General features: G+C 35.9%; 1 protein-coding gene across 1 annotated transcript in view; it reads left to right on the forward strand.

Annotated features, from left to right (window-relative positions):
- The window catches only part of MARCHF1 (membrane associated ring-CH-type finger 1), a 937,042-nt gene that overhangs the window by 760,763 nt on the left and 158,232 nt on the right, over positions 1-18,047 (forward strand). The window contains 1 exon segment of the mRNA XM_073232517.1: positions 14,638-14,688. Coding sequence (XP_073088618.1) covers positions 14,638-14,688 — 51 coding nt within the window.

Raw genomic sequence — 18,047 nt, forward strand, 5'->3', positions numbered from 1 at the left:
TGTGTTGATCAACTGGGGCAGGGGGCAGCCTCTGGGTCTGGCCCGGTTAGCCACACACTGGGAGAGCATCTGTGTGGTTGCTGTGGGTGGGGCTGGTCCCCGGTTGCTCCACAGCAATGGCAGATCAGTCGGTTTACCTGCAGTGCCTGTGGGAACAGCAGCCTGCTTATCGCTGTGAGGGGCTCTGGTGCTGCATTGCCACCCAGGGGGTTAGGGCACCTGAAGTTCTGGGTATTTAGCAGTCCTGTCCTTCCACTCCCTCCCCACTCTGATTTTTTTCCTCCTGCCAGTGAGCTGGAGTCAGGGGAGTGCTCGGGTCCTGCCGGGTCACGGCTTTGTATCTTACCCTTTTGATGAGATGCTGAGTTCTCACAGATGTAGATGTAGCCTGGCTGGTGTACTGTATCTTCTGGTCACTCTTTTAGGAATAGTTGTATTCTCTGTATTTTTAAAGTGTATATCATTTTGGGAGGAGATTTCTGCCAACCTGCTCACGCCACCATCTTGAGAATCTCCCCTTCATTTAATTCTTATAATAAAGGTAGTTAAGGATGAGTACCACAGCTGCTTACCCTTTATAATTACAGAGACAGGCACAGAGAAGGCAGATACATTTCCCAAGATTGCACACCAAATGACAAATGATAGAGCAGGACTCGACTCAAGCTTTGGGATTTCTGACTTGAGATTCTGTGCAGGAGTGATTCTAGACTGCTTCAAAACGATGGACTATAAAAACTTAGAGGAGTTATTTTTAAATTTGTTTTCTAAAGTGATTATACTGTAGAAAATTATTTATTGTCATTTAAATTCTCACTGTTTATTCTCTTATCATACTTTGTGTTTTCTTCTTTTGTGCACCTATTTTTAATCACCCATGTTTTTTAATATGTGAAATATAAACTTCTTACTAAAACAAATAAATCAATAACTATAACATTATACCTTTCAGGACATTTAATTTTTCCAGAAGCATTAAAAATAATATTTATTAACTTAAACCATACATTCTTATGTGGTCATTGGCCTCTATGAAAAGATTTGCCAATTTGCCAATTTAGAATAACTGTATAGAATCTTTCTAGATTTGTAAATATTTTCTGGATTTAGAGTTGTTGCTTAGCAATAAACTTAAACTTCGGCCATTCTGTGCAGTTTATGGTTTTTTAGATGATGTTCTTCTGCACATAGCTGCACTTGGGTGATTACTCACTGGTCCCCAAGGGACAGGGTGTGAAGCTGCCCTGGGACAAGCAGGTCAACACCACTGTAGAACTAAATGGAGCAGTATGCCCTTTCGAATCCATAAATATAGGGAGCATGTTTGTTATCTTTTTACATGATATATTCTAAATGTGTGTTTATGAGTTAAGCTTCTTCTTTCACTTACCTAGGAATAGTGGATTCTTATGGTTTTATAGGTTGCCAGATTTTAGTTAATTTTAATTCAGTCTATCATCAATATCTTAGAACAATCATTATTATGTAGAAGATCATGAAAGGACTTTTACCTATCACTATGGAGGCAATTTGCAAGTTACTCCTTACAAATAAACAAATAAACATTATAAAATTGTACTCTGAACCAAATGTAAAAATTAGGACTGAAGCCAAATAACCATACTATTGAATACTTGTTCTTTATTTGTTAACATAATTTGAATCATATTCACCAGATTTGACAGGCCTCCTAGAACCTGCCACCAGATAAAAAGCTGGCACAGAAATTCAATTTTATTCTTCCACAAAGACTTAGGAAACTATGCAAGAGCATAAATCCTCCTGGTGATAAATAATAATTTCCTAATATATTGTTTTATTTTGAACCACCAATATTTTGATGATAGCCCATATCTATCTCCTTGTATTCTTGATAAAACTTCTGTACTTTACAGTTTTCATGTTTTTCAAAAATTTTTAAAACTTAATTGTTCCCTGGACTATCTTCTTGTAAGTAGAGATCTAGAAAGTGTTCATTTTTATTCATCCCATAGGGTGTAGTTGAAAATTCATTAATTTTTTTGAATCAGCTTATGGCCAAAGGTCTTAATGACTTTTGAACTTCTGTTATTGAAGTAGAGAATTTTCAGCAGACCTGGCAGCCTTCTTTTATTATGTTTTATCCCTAGAGATTATTTTTATTATGAGAAATTCAAATGTCTTTAATAAATAGTCATTGATTCATGTTCTTTTTATGCACATATGTGCATGTCTTGGATCTCAGTGATTTCCACCAAGATTAAAGTTCAGCCCCTTGTGATTTTCACATCTGGATGGTTGAAATCGTGTAAACACTTTAGAAAGCTAAAGAAGCTCAATATCTAAAAACTAATGCCTTTGCTGGGGTAAAGCCAGCTAAAGTAGATGCAGTATAGCTTATAATATAAAAATTCTGGATAGCACCTTAAGAGTTATCAGGCCACTGATATCTTTCTTTCTACCTCTTTTAAAAATTACACTCATATTCTAGGTCAAAGTATGACTGCTTCTGACTAATCCATGATTGCTAACCAAACATTCATAAACAGTGTTAGCACATGGAGGAATGGATAATATTATATATGAAATCCAAAATCTAATGTACTATGACCAAAATCAATCCAATGTTGCTTTGTATTTGTGACTTTATAATTTAGCCACATTTTAAAAATAAGGATTTTAATTTTTATACAAAGGCACATTTATTATTTATAAATGAAATATCATATAAATTACTAGCAAATATATATAATCATATAGGAATACATATATGATTATTTGATTACATGATCATATTTACACATACACACATCATATGTATATATATGATTATTTGATTATGTGGTCTGTTATTCTTAAGAATACTTATACTAATATCTCCCTAAACAAACATAGAGAGTTATTAATTATGGAATCAGGATGTAGTAGACTGGAAACCAATGGAATATTCTATATAAACTATGTTTCAATTTAAGAAATAATAAATATTTTGACTGAATTTATTAAACATCTATGATGCTCCTAGTAGGATTGGATTAGATTTAAAGAGAATGAAATGTAATGGAAATATAGTTCCTTCCATTGAGAAGCATTTTATAAAGTAATGACAGTAGATTAATATTTATAAACTTACCCCCAAATCAATTTCAGTTGTAATTGCTATTTATGTACAATAAATTTCCAGCATTTTTATGTGGAAGAAGTTTGAGGATAATAACACTGTTGGCACTGGGATTGGAGGGTTCTATAAAAAAAACTTACATGGTATGTAAATTTTTGCTTACATTGTATGTTTATTTGGGATGGCTTCTATGTATATGATAAAAAATCAGGGAGTTGGTGGAATTAAATGACTAAAACCTTTCATTTTCAAACGACTTCTACCACTCTTTATTGAAACGTATGCCGGAAATCTTAGTCCAGTACTCACAATACTTCAAATCATTAAAAACTAAGTGAAGGAGTAATATGAGATGCTGACAAGTGAAATGACTGGCCCAAGGCCACACAGCTAGTTAGTAGTAAGCTTATCTACCATTTGGACCAGCTACATCTGACTGCAAATTCATCTTATTTTATTATTATTATGCTGATTATATATTCACTATTTAATGTCATATTTGGTAGCCATAAACCACATCTTTCCCTCTTTATGATACACACATTTCCTCTTAGCTGTCCATTGCAGGATGCCAACTTGTTAAGACTTTCTAGCAGTCACCAAGACACCCCACAGCTATTAGTTGTGAGTGTCCTCCAGGTAAGCGCCTGCGGCAGACACACTCTTCCACCCTTGCCTTATCCAGTCTGGGACAAGACGAGTCAGATTCTCACACCTCTAGCACTACCCATAGGTAACATCTGAGGGAGTAGTTTTAATTTTAAGAAATGCCTCAACATATTTCTGAAACTAATTCTCTCACATTTTCAAGAAATGGATTCAGGATTTTATTTCTAAACAGATTATGTCTCTAATGAAATACAGGGTGTTATAAATAAGATTTAAGGCTCATATAAAATATAAGATTAACTATGCTACCATTTGTGTAGCCCATCATGTTCTAATGTAAACACCTTATACCCACTTTGTAAGTTAATTCTCACTACAACTTTGAGAGGACTGTAGTATTACCAGCTTTCTACAGATGAATCCACAGAAACTGTGAGTAGATAAGTAAGTAACTTGCCCAAGGCAGTACCATTAGCAATATAATTGGAATTTGAGTCCAGCCATTCTGACAAATTTACCATTTATTAGTTGTAATACAATATTAAATCGTAATTCTCTGGTGCCATTCCTAATCATCTTCTCCTGGACCCACGAGAGTGCATATGTGGAAAAGTGAATTTTACTTTATTACGGGCTCTTATGAGGTCATTTATTTCATACCCTTTTATCATTTGTGTTTAAGGACCAATATCCTGAAAGTATTGTCTAAAGTGTGGGTTCTATTGTGTTTGTTTTTAAAAATGACTTCAGAAGGGATTACTCCGTAGCAGCGGAGGGCACTAGAGGGAGATGAAGGGAGAAGGCTTGTTAAAGCAGCTGTAATAATTTAGTAACAATCTGTTTTTTACGCATGGGTGAGATTTACATTCATGCAAGGTAAGACTGACTTTCAGGTTGTCTTCCTAAAAGAGCTCCATGAGATGCCTTAAGGTTTGTAGCCCCAGACTCCCCGGTGGGCCAGAGTCATCATGTAATGAGAAAATGTCAGAGATGGACCATAAATAAATAGCAGTGAAGGAAAGGCCCGAACCTCGGTCACCTACCTTTCCTGACTACATTCTGATCCATATCTGGCTCATTGCGCCTATTTGTCCAAGTAGGAAAATCTCTTGTGACCTCAGCTATTTTACAAAACCAAAATTTACATAACCAAGGATAACATTTCATCACATTTCTTCATCTTTTACTGGCAGAAGGAAGGAGGGGAAAGAAGCTGAGCAATGAAGTAGTGGCAAGAATAAGAGAAATCTGACACAGGAAAGGAACAAGCAAGCTTGAAGTAGATATACACAAATATATAAATTTATATATAACAGGACCTTGCACAAGTACAGGAGGAAGAATAAGTACCAACCTTTAAATGGATCATAAACTTGCCTTATGTATGAGTGTGCGTGCATGTGCATGCACCATGAAGGCTTTAGAATTTTTTTCCCTATTGTTAAATTTAGTGAAAAACCTAACCTGAATTTTGCCAGTCTTACGAAATAGATGGTCATTAAAGTGCTTTTAATAGAATGGGCAATCAAATATGCTAATGAAAGTATCCCACCATGCAGCACATTTTATATTGTTGGTCTCTAATGTGTGGTCTGTTTTACAAACATGTCTCTAATTTTTAATTAAACCCATAGAAGAAAACAAAATAACTCATATACAAAAAGTATTTTGAAAGCTACCCGATAGGTTTTCTAGTAGCTGCAGATGGTGATTGAGAAAATATGACCATACCTCTAACATAAACTTGTAAGATCGTAATTTGATTAAAATTTTAAAAATTAATAATAAGGGTAATAAGGCTACAAAAAATACTAAAAATTACTTTTATCCATCAGGGTGTGGAAATAAGCAGATGGCACTTACAAATTGGATAATTCAAGGAGAATTAAGACTATTTACAATGGGTGTGTGTAGGATGTATAGAAAATGCAAGGGACAGTTCAGTGATCCCTGGCTAGAAACAGCTGTAGGTGGTTATCACTCACAGGCTTGACTAAGCAAGGAGAAGGAGCATTTTCTAGAACCCAGAGATGGGAGAGAGGGCTTCCTGGAGAGGGCTACCTGACAAATACTGAGATCTCCAGGGGAGGCAGACAGTCAACTTCTGGTGATGTCTGAAGGAGGGGATAATTACTCTGATCTCATTATCATCCATTCCTGTCCTACGGGGGCTCTGCTTCGAAGACATGGAAGTCAGACAGCAAGGAAGCTGTGATTAGATCCATCCAGGTGTGCCTCCTAGGCAAAGGGCAGGGTGAGAAGTGGGATGTGGATCTCAAGAGACAAATAGAAGAGACCTAGTACACTAGCAAATAGAACATTTGGAACTCAAATAAACATAGAAAACCTTTATTACTTAAGCTTTGAGATTTCAAGCAGAAGAAAAGCCTAAAAATCAGTGAAATATTATACATTTATAGAAAAAACAGCCAATAAGGAATGAGTTTTTATAATTTGCAGTTTGCAAAAACCTTTTTTAAGGTAATTGATGGTAGATTTTCCTTTTGGTAATATTAAGTAAGAAGATTATTGTGAGAAATTATGTAAACAAAAAGAATTTTTACATGGATCAAAAAATACAAGAAGTTTTATAAATTATGTATATATTCTTAGAATACTAGAGGTGTGGCAAGCTTTCTGTTTTTAATGCAAACATCGTCATATAGAACAGAATAGTAAGAACATATAAAACTGCTTATAATTCACTCTTATAAGAATTCAACTGTTGTACACTAAAAGCTTATGCTCACCTGTGTCCATATACTGTAAGACAAACAAAATAAAACAAAACAAAACATAGCAAGCAACCACCTGTTCACACAAGACAGTGACCTGAAATCATCACCCTGTGCATTTTAGCAGCCATTCAGTGCCCCTTCTCTTCTCTTTCCATAACTCTGAAGATGTGTGAATTAAACCCTCAGGGCCTTTTCCTGGTGCTCTGGTAATTAAGTCAGTGATTACTTTGCTGTATTATTTTTCTTTCCACTCAAATACGACAGAAACATGTTCAGTACTGGAGAGTGCCAACATTTTTTTTAAGGTATCATTAATATACGATCTTTTGAAAGTTTCACAGGAAAAACAATGTGGTTACTACATCCACCCTCATTATTGAGTCTCCCCCATACCCCATTGCAGTCTTTTTTAAACAAATATTTCATTTTGTTCTCATGCTAGGCATTGCAGTTCCTAACTCATTTAGGATGAAATGTCATTCATCAGTAGACAGTCTTTTCTTTCAAAAGTGTGTACATCAGGGGCATGGTTTTACATGACTCTTTTAGAGAGAGAGGGGAGATTTCTGAAAAATATTTTTTATTCTTTATTTCTGAACTAATAACTGGGGCTATCTGAATACAGATAAAGCTTTTATTCATTATCATAATTGGCAAGATTAGCAAAAAAAGATTTTACATTAAATTTGTATTTAGAAATATGCTTGCTTTTAAGAAAATTAAGAGTGTTTTCAAAAAATGGTATGTACTGCAAAATTTAATAATAAAGGTGACTGCTTACAAGTAAATGTCCTTTTCACTAATCTTTAACTCTAGCAAATCCAAGCTTAATAATCTTAATAGTCCTAGTTTATATATATGAAGTGCCTTCCAATTTGGAATATACTGTTTCAAAGTTTATTGTGTTTGCTTCTACAGCTATTCTGTAGGGTAACCATTCATGTGTCCTTTGCCTATTTTGCAAATTCATCCAGGAGCTGCAAAGGTAGCTGAGGTTCTCTTGGTCACATGGTTAGTCATGGAGCTGCAGTTCCAACTGAAGTGTTGTTACCATACATCTCGTGATTTTTTTTCCACCATCCTATTTGATTCAGTAATTAATTATGGGCCTTTACATTGCAAGTAGTGTATTGCTTTTAAGAATAAAAACATTGTTTCTTGCAGCTCTTTTTGATCTCACATGCCCACATCCCTTTATGATACATAATCTTTGATAAGTAAGACTGACTTTGCCACTTTTGCTTCTTTAACTTTCTTAACTGAATACTTTACAAAAAAAAAAAAAAAAGACTTTCAAAAAAATGAGTAAAATGGTATTACTTATTTTCTGTCTGGTGGATCTGTCCTTTGGAGTGAGTGGTGTGTTGAAGTCTCCTAAAATGAATGCATTGCATTCTATTTTCTCCTCCAATTCTGTTAGTATTTGTTTCACATATGTCAATGCATATATATTTATAATGGTTATATCCTCTTGTTGGACTGCCATCTTTATCGTTATGTAATATCCTTCTTTATTTCTTGTTACTTTCTTTGCTTTGAAGTCTATTTTGTCTGATACAAGTACTGCAACACCTGCTTTTTTCTCCCTATAGTTTGCATGAAATATAATTTTCCATCCCTTCACTTTGAGTCTGTGTATATCTTTGGATTTGAGGTGAGTCTCTTGTAAGCAGCATAGAGATGGGTTTTTCTTTTTTATCCATTCTATTACTCTGTGTCTTTTGTTTGGTGCATTCAGTTCATTTACATTTAGGGTGATAATTGATAGATATGTACTTATTGCTATTGCAGGCTTTAGATTCATGGTTACCAAAGGTTCAAGGGTAGCTTCTTAACTATCTAACCATCTAACTTAACTCACTTATGCTATTATAAACACAGTCTAATGATTCTTTATTTCTCTCCCTTCTTTATCTACCTCCTCTATTCTTTACATGTTAGATGTTTTATTCTATACTCTTTTCTGTTTCCTTTGACTGCTTTTGTGTATAGTTGATTTTATTTTTTGCCTTTAATTAGTTTTTAGTTGGTCTGATATTTTTGCTGTGATTTCATTTTCTCTGGTTACACATATTTAGCCTTAGGAGTGCTCCCATCTAGAGCAGTCCCTCTAAAATAGCCTGTAGAGGTGGTTTGTGGGAGGCAATTTCCCTTAACTTTCACTGTCTGGGAATTGTTTAATCCCTCCTTCATATTTAAATGATAATCATACTGGATACAGTATTCTTGGTTCAAGGCCCTTCTGTTTCATTGCATTAAATATATCATGCCATTCTCTTCTGTCCTGTGAGGTTTCTGCTGAGAAGTCTGATGATAGCCTGATGGGTTTTCCTTTGTATGGGATCTTTTTTCTCTATCTGGCTGCCTTTAATACTCTGTCTTTGTCTTTGATCTTGTCATTTTAATTATTATATGTCTTGGTGTTGTCCTTCTTGGGCCCCTTGTGTTGGGAGATCTGTGGGTTTCCGTGGTCTGAGAGACTATTTCCTTCCCCAGCTTGGGGAAGTTTACAGCAATTATTTCTTCAAAGACACTTTCTATCTCTTTTTCTCTCTCTTCTTCTTCTGGTACCCCTATAATGCGAATATTGTTCCATTTGGATTGGTCACACAGTTCTCTTAATAGTCTTTCATTCCTAGAGATCCTTTTATCTCTCTCTCTGCCTCAGCTTCTCTGTATTCCTCTTCTCTGATTTCTATTCTATTAACAGTCTCTTGTACCTCGTCCAGTCTGCCCTTAAGGCCCTCTATCGATTGTTTCATTTCAGTTGTCTCCCCCTGGACTTCATCCTTAGCCCTTGCATATTTCTTTGCATGTCCATCAGCATGGTTATGAGTTTTATTTTGAATTCTTTTTCAGTAAGATTAGTTTTATCTATCTCACCAGGCCCTCTCTCTGGGGTTGTCTGAGTAACTTTTTATTGGATCAGATTCTTCTGCCTTTTCATGGTGATAGAAGTGGTCGCAGGCATATATCATGTGTGTTAGCTGGGAGAACAAAGCCCCTTCCTGCTTCTTGGTTACCTTGCTCCTCTCCACTGCCTGTGCTGTCTATCTGCATACTGGGATCAGTTTCTGGGATAATCTCATGATCTTCTGTGGCCAGGGTGGCCCTTGGGATAGCCTAGCACACTGCGGGGGGGTCGCAGCAGCGGCGGTTGTGTTCTCCTGTGAGAACAGCAACCCTTTGTGCCTTCCGGACCTTTCTCTGGCTTCCGCTGCCTGTGCTGTATACTGCACACCAGGAGTAGTCTCTGGGATAATCTTCTGAGCTGCCATGTGGGTGGGGCAGCCCTTGGGATAGCCTAGTGCACTGCGGGGGGTGGCAGCCACACAGGCTGTGTTGTACAGTGAGAATGGAGAACCTTCGTGCCTTCTGGACCTTACTTTTGCTTCCTCTGTCTGTCTCGGTTGGCTGCACACTGGGAGGAGACTCTGTATGGTTGCTATAGGTGCGGTTGTTCTCTGGCTGCTCTGCTGCTGTGATGGGTCAGCCGGGTTGCTTGCAGCGTTGGGTGGGGGGAATGAATGGCAGGCTGCTTGTCACCATGTGATGCTTTGGGGCTGTGTTACCCCCCAGGGAGTTAGGGACCCTGGAGTTCTTCAAGATTCCCAGCCTGCTGGGCTGAGTGTGCTAGGATGATTTTGTCCAGCTTTTGAGCCCTTGTCCCTTTAAATCTTTTAAAAAGCACCCACTTTTCTTTTGTCCCAAGGGATCTGGCTGTGGTGACCCACTCACTCTCAGTGTCCGTCTCTGATTTTACTTTTCCATTTCTCTAATACCCAGCACACCATGCAATGTGTGTTTGTGCTCCCAGTCCAGATTACTAGGCCTGGGTATTTAGCAGTCCTGTGCTTCCACTCCCTCCCCATTCTGATTCTTTTCCTCCTCCTCCCTCCAGTGAGCTGGGGTGGGGGGTGTGCTCAGGTCCTGCCGGGTCATGGCTTTGAATCTTACCCTTTCCGTGAGATGCTGAGTTCTCACAGATGTAGATGTAGCCTGGCTATTGTACTGTATCTTCTGGTCTCTCTTTTAGGAATAGCTGTATTTGTTGTATTTTCAAAAATATACATGGTTTTGGGAGGAGATTTCCACTGCCCTACTCACACTGCTATCTTGAGCCATGCTCCAAATGAGTTTTAACTTTTATATTTTACTATTTTCTTTCTACTACATTAAAAAAAATTTTTTTATGGCTGTGTCCTTTAATAATGAAGACATTTACATTTTTAACTGGGTATTGTCTTTACTGTGTTCCATAGGTCTTAGTATGATATTTTGTAGAGTTGTTGGCTATAATTTTTAATGGAGTTTTGATTTATTTGGACAAAGCATTATTTAAAAATATGTTAGTTTATTTTGAGGCGATTAAGATTTGTTCTCCACATCTCAGAATTTATTTCTAATTTTATTGCCTTAATATCAAATGAACTGTCCTGTAAAATCTCTACTTGAAGATTTTTGTTAAGGTATGACTTGAATCCAAATAAACTATAAATGTTTCATAGACATTAAAAAGAGTATTTTTCATTTAATGTATGTGAGACTGTTTATGTTTCTACTGAAAGAGGTTTTATTGCATTATTCAATTTTTCTATGTCCTTGTTTACTCTTTGCTTATAAGCCATATTGCTTGTGAAGACTTTTCTATTATAAACTTTAGTTACTAGCAAAAATAGCTCCACTATCTACCTAGAATTCTTCAGATGATCTTCAAAGTTACCGCTTTATTTCTCCTTCTCTCAAATACTCATTCCTTTTAGGTAGTGTGGTCAGGGATCAGGTGGGGGATAAAGGAGAAAATAGAACAGCATCATATAAGTAATCTGGGTGAGATTGTCTTATTCTGTTTTCTCCACTCAAGAGTAGTTTTTTCCTTCAGTTTACATCAAAACCTCCCTTAAGCTCCCTTACTGCCCTCTTCTGATCAATGGTATAATATACAAAGTATTAAAATGTAGATACATACATGTATGTGCAGCCATATTGTTTATTTTTTAACACAGACCATACCCTTTAAAGGAACCATGTCAGTTCCCTTAGATTATAGCATCAAAATATGTTAAAACAATTTACTAATGATTTTCCCACTTGGAAATCATTTTTCTGGGCTGGTAATAAAAATCCAATAATGTTAAGTAAAATGAAATCTGAAAAAATTATTATAATATGTGATTATATATGATTATTAATATTTTTATTTTCAATTATTACTACATTAAATATACTAAATAATTTATATAGCTTATATTAACAATAATAATCCCAAAAAACTAACAATATCAGATATATTCATATCAAACTGAAAATTAGAAACTTATTAAAAAAGTTTTAAAGTACTCATGAAATTAAAAGTCTCTTCCTCTACATGCTATGAAGATATGCTAAGACAGTTCACTGCTTGATGATCCCATATTTCTCCTGCAAACTTGTCTGGAACTGTTCTTGGTTTTCACTTTTAGTGACCTATAGATCACTGTAATTTGGGTACCAGTAAATTATGCTAGATTATGAGACAACTTCTATTTAATCTAAGGGAAAGAATTTAAACAGATCATAATGAGGTATAACAACTGTGTTTGAGTAATCTGCACAGAAAAATATGTCATTTCAATAGTAATGGGACAAGCTACCCAATTAATTAGTAGCAAATTGGACAGATTGCTTTGGAAGTCTTCCAAGAGAGAAAGTGTTTCTGGTGCTTTGCTTCAAAAGCAAGGCAGACCAAACTTAGTTAGTTCTCTAGGGTAGAGAAAATTTTGATTTTTCTTTAATTTTATGTGCCAGAATCAAATCCACAATAGAGGTGAAATTTCACAGAGAAACTAAGATGTTTGCTTTACAATTTTGAGTCTAGTAACCTGTGATGATCATCATGATTTTTAAGGACACTCTTCAGGTATTTCCTTTACCTGTGAGTATTAATACAAGTATTATAACTTTACAATCTATAAAATGTTTTCATTTGCAACTCATTTGATCCTTATAACAATTCAGAAGATTATCTCTCCCATTCAGCAATGAGGAAGTTGAAGTTATGGAATCTTAAACAATGTACTCCTGCTAGAACAAGTCCACTACCACGGGTCTAATTGCAAGTCAGCCTCTCAATCGACACCACAGCCAGCAGAGCACATCCCCAGCTTCTGTTCTCCGTTCCCGTATTTTAACTAGAATAAAAGCAACATGGCAAAAAAATATACCCTTTGCCTAACTTGATTATATCTTTTGATGACTAACCTTGAATTAGTAGAAAATAGAACCAATGGATTTCAAGATAAAAGACCTCTTGAAGTACTAAATAGTCAAGCAGATGCTTCCCCCTCCACTGGACCAGGTGGTGCTGGTGAAGAGTGTGGGGCTTATCTGCTTACCATAGCCCTGTGCTGAACTCATTCACAATTGTGCAGGGAACCTGATCCTCTTTGTTTTATCTGAAAGCACCACAAAGTCCTCTTTGGTTTGCAAAGTTAAGTAAGTAATCTAGTTCCAAATTAAATTTCTATGTTACTTCTTGGTTCTTGCTGAAGCGCCTTTCTATTCTAGTTCCTTAATCACATTCTCAAACACCACGTAAATGTAGAAAACAAAACAACCCCTACTACAAAACTCCCCAAAACCTATTATATCTCATGGCTTATTTACCTCTGTTCTATAAAATAGTGTGTCAAAATTCTGAATTTCCCTGAGAAGGAAAGATGTATTGGTTTTGTTTTCTAGTCTAGAAGAGGAGTTGAAATGTCAGTAGAAAAGTGCATCTCTCCATCACCAGCCGAAGCTAATCAAGGAAAAATGTCTGTGGGCAGCATACACATTAATCTCCAGCAGGATCATGGGGCTGTTATGAGGTGTAACTAATCCTATCATTGTGACTCATTTCGGTCTGTAATAACATGCTCCGCAGTGACATCAGTGGTTGTAGAAGATGGATGTTATGTGAAGGAAAAAGTCCTGTTCAGCAGAAATACCTGCAAGCCTGTGTGTGACACAGTGACCCTTTGCAGTGAATGCAGCTACTATTCTTCCACAACAGTACATTTGCCGAAACCTCTCATAGCTGTTTCTGAAGCTGTCGCAAGCAGTTATCATGGGGCGATTTCTGACGCTCACATTGTTATAACAACTTACTTCTCAAAAGTGACCTCTGTCAATATGCTTGGCAATTGTCTCTTCAGGTCTCCTTTGGTGCTGAGTCCAGATGCTCAGAAGATTTAGAAAAAGTATCTGGAAGTGTTAAGTCAGATCCTTCACAAACCTTAGTTTCCAGAACAGGTTCTGCCAACATTTTCCCTACAGAAGGAAAGGTGTGCTCTGATCGCTTGATGAGTAAAATGCATAATACCCATTCATTCTAATTTGTCAGTCAGCTACCCACCAGCAGATAACTGGCAGAATGGAAGGAGCAACATGGCTGGGCCCAGACAGAAAGGCCTTCCCGCTGGCCTGGGCCCGACTGCTCTGTGCCTGCTGGGAGCTCAGTGTCTCTGGGCTTTGAATGAGAGGATACCACTGTTTCAGGACCCTCTCTGCTTTGAAATTGTATGACTGTTTTTAAAAATTACCATTCAAAAACCTTTTTCATGCTTCTTTTCTCCTAAATTGGAAATTCTTTAAGAGGTAAGAACTGAAGGTATCATTTTTTAAAACTTACTTTTAAGTTTTAAATTTTAAAAGAATTTAAAATATTTTAAATTTAAGCAGTTGTTTTAAATTTTAAAAGTATCTCTTAAATTTCTAAAGTTTTAAAGTAAAATAACAGAAATGACAAATAACATGCATTTTAGAAGAAACAAGTTAGATGTATGTACCATGTACCTGGTTGGCGCTAATTACTGGCACTGAAAACAAGGATTTACTCAGAATTTCCTGGTAACCAAAGCAAAAGGAGAAATAATATACTATATTTCAATTTCCAATTTTATTTCAATGGCCCTGCATCATTTTTCTAGAGAAATACTCTTAGACTGATATATACCCTGATGTTGATTGAAACATTTCCAAAAGAACACTGATATGTACTAGAGAAATAAAATTTTGTAAGAGGAAAGCCAACTTGTGTAAGGAGTTTGTATGTCTATTAATCAAAACAATAAACATTTACATGCTGGCATGTGCTCTGCTTTCTTTCCTCAATGGTAGGTAAATACTATTACTATATTTTTAATTAATGTCTGTAATTTTATTTTCTAGAATGACAAATCCCCAGGGAGATCTGCAAGTCGGTCAAGTAACATTTCAAAAGTAAGTGAATTATATTCTTCTTGTTTATTGATGTCCATATATTATGAGTTCAAATTAATATTTTATCATGTTTACCTTGTAATTGTTATCTGTGAGCAATACACAAATATGAGTTGGTTATGGTTATAACCCTTTTAAACTTTTAATGTAATAAAAGGACACAGTTTTGCACAAGAAAATTAGATATTTTTTCTTATTCAGTGCTGTATGCAAAAGATAATTTGCTACTTTCAGGGTGTCATGCTGAAGTTGAAATTGTATCAACATTCATGGTACAATTTCCATGAATTCAGTTTTTCCAGGAGTTTGGGTTCAACTCTGTGGAATTTAACCAGGACTGATTTCAGAAATCAATTTAAGACATAAGTTTGGTCACATTTACTTTAAAGCATTGGTGGGTGAATAAAACAAAATATTCCCTACTCTGGAAAAATTCGAGCAAGACACCAGAGTGTTGAAAAGATTTTGGTATGGGAGAGACATTCTAGGCTTATATTTTGCCTAGAAAACAAAAATCAAGAGCTATTCTCTTGAATGAACCACTATATGTGATGTACAGACTTGGTGCATAGGGAGTGGAAAGTCATTTAGAGCCATTTATCAAATTGGAAAATGATGACTGCCAAAAATATAATTCAGACAAAGATGGATTTACCATGAATAGAACTTTCATTACAGGGACCCTCAATTGCCAGCACCTTCTCACAGCCCTGAACTTAGTTTTGTATATGAAATTTTATATTATTTTCCTCTAAGAGGACACCCCCAAAACAAATAAAATGTAGGCACTACAGAACATAGATCTATTTTGAATTTAAGGAGGTTTTCACTTTGGTTTGTTTTCAGAAACAAAGAACTTTATCACACATTGAAAAACAGCAATAGCCCAAGAATACCATCATTTCCTTCAACTAGTTTGGGGAGGCCATTTGCTTTGAGACAATGCCAAGATGGTCAGGTCACATCTGCAAACACACTGGGTTGGTTACAGGAGTGGAACCCTATGCTTATGAAACCCCAATTTTTAAAATACACAGTAAGCATGCCTGTGCACTATTTCACACGAGTCCGTATCTCTGTGTTGCCATGCAAACATCCTTAAAAAGATAGTCCAGAAAAAAAGCAGTGAATTTTTCTGTTTACAAAATGTAAGAGAACCAAAAAAGAATTATATCTTAATACTTGATTCTGGACATTTATAATTATATTCAAATCTGGGTAACTTCATAGATACTGGAGAGGCAATATGTCCTAGTGGTTAAGAGTACACCAACTTTGGAGAGGGGATCTGAAGGTAAGTTGTTCCTCTGTCACTTCCTATGTGACCCTGACACATTCATTGAACTCCCTGAGATACAGTTGCTTCATTTGTGACATGAGGGTGATGATATCCATCACCTGAAGGTTGCCTAAAGTAGTTGTAAATTAAAAGAATACCTTTCACATGTCTGTCATTTGGGGCACATTATAAAGAGCTGTGCCTGAAACTGTAGAACAATGTCATCTTTCTGAACGCGAATGTTAGTGTTGAGCGAGAAACTTGTAAACAGTACTGACAACTCCTTTGTCATACAATATATGGTTTCATCATCCAGGGTGAAATTTATATCTGCACTTCCAAGCTGCTGTTTGAGTTAGACATAACGCAGCTTGTTTGTAACTTTTAGCCTTTTAACTTGCTCTTTAAGAAATAAAAAAATCAGGAGTGTAGTTACCCTCCTATGAGTTCTTCTTCCAGGCTCTGATGCATCTTAATTACATCCCTGTGTGAGGCAATTCATGATAAAAATGCATTACATTCAGAGAGAGACACAAAGCTCTCTCTCATTGTATCATAGCAAAACTCAACTATCACACACCCATAGAGATAAAAAGATTTCAGTGTGCATAATCTTATTTTATTTAAGCCAATATATCTTCCCTTTTATATATGTTAGAGTGGCAGTCACAGTGCTAAATACATTGTTCAGTCTTCATTAGTTTTCATGAATTGCTAAGTGATAAACTCTTCATTAAGACTGCATAACTGTGAAATATGAAATGGTAAAATCTAGCAATATTTGAGTCCTTTAACTTTTATTAATTGATTGATGGTTGATTGTTTTTTTATTGAAGTATAGTTGATATACCATTTTATATTGGTTTCAAGTATACAACATAGTGATTCCACAGTTAGATGTATTATTAAATCCTTACCCCAACTGGCGTAGTACTATCTGTCAACATATGTTACAGAACTATTGACTATATTCCCTATGCTACACTTTATCCCTGTGACTAATTGATATTATGATTGAGATTGTGTGCCTCTTCATCTGCTTCACCTATTTCACCTGCCCACCCCAATCCCTTCCCCATGGTAACTACTAGTCACTTCTCAGTGTCTATGAGTCTATTGCTATTCATTCATTTTGTTCTGCTTTTTTTTAGATTCCACATGTAAGTGAAATCATACGGTATTTGTCTTTCTCTGCCGAGTTTATTTCACTTAGCGTAATATTCTCCAGGTCCATCCATGTTGTTACAAATGGCAGGATTTCTTTCTTTTTTATGGCTAAATAATGTTTCATTGTGTATATGAATCACATCTTTATCCATTTATCTGTTGATGGATGCTCTGGTTGCTTCCAAATCTTGGCTATTGTAACTAATGTGGCAATAAACACAGAAATACATGTATCTTTATGAATAAGGGATTTTTATTTCTTTGGGCAAATTCTGAGAAGTGGAGTTACTGGGTCATATGGAATTTCTATTTTTAGTTTTTGAGCAACCTCCATACTGCTTTCCATAGTGGCTGCACCAATTACATTGCCACCAATAGAACAGGAAGGTTCCCTTTTCTCCACATCCTTGCCAACTCTAGTTATTTCTTGTCTTTGAGTCCTTTAACTTCTAGTGGTGGAGAAGAAAACATCAAGGTGGAACAGATTTTTTTTCTCTAATTTTGTCAAAATAATTTTATGTCAAAAAGTAACTGTGATCTTTTCAAGGATGTGTTAACAGAGTAATTAAGAACATGGACTGCAGAGGAACTACTTAGGATGGTTATTTAACTTCTTTAGTAACTCTACCTATAAAAAAAGAATATCCAACAATATCTACCTCTTGGATTGGTGTTTAGAACAGTGCTTGGCACAGTATAAGTATTAGCTATTCTTATTATGGGATCTTAATATTTATATCTTAGTGACAAAACTTTAAGTGCTTAGTAAATGTTTTCATAAGCAAGTGAATTTGAGACATGGGTTATAATACATGCATTGTGTTCTGAGTGGAATAAGAATAGTAGACTGGACAGGAATAAGTAAGATTTTAGGACTAAGTGAAATGTTAGTGATATAAGATCATTCTGTTGA

The sequence above is a fragment of the Manis javanica genome, chromosome 3, assembly GCF_040802235.1.
Source record: "Manis javanica isolate MJ-LG chromosome 3, MJ_LKY, whole genome shotgun sequence".
In the NCBI taxonomy this organism is placed as follows: Eukaryota; Metazoa; Chordata; class Mammalia; order Pholidota; family Manidae; genus Manis; species Manis javanica.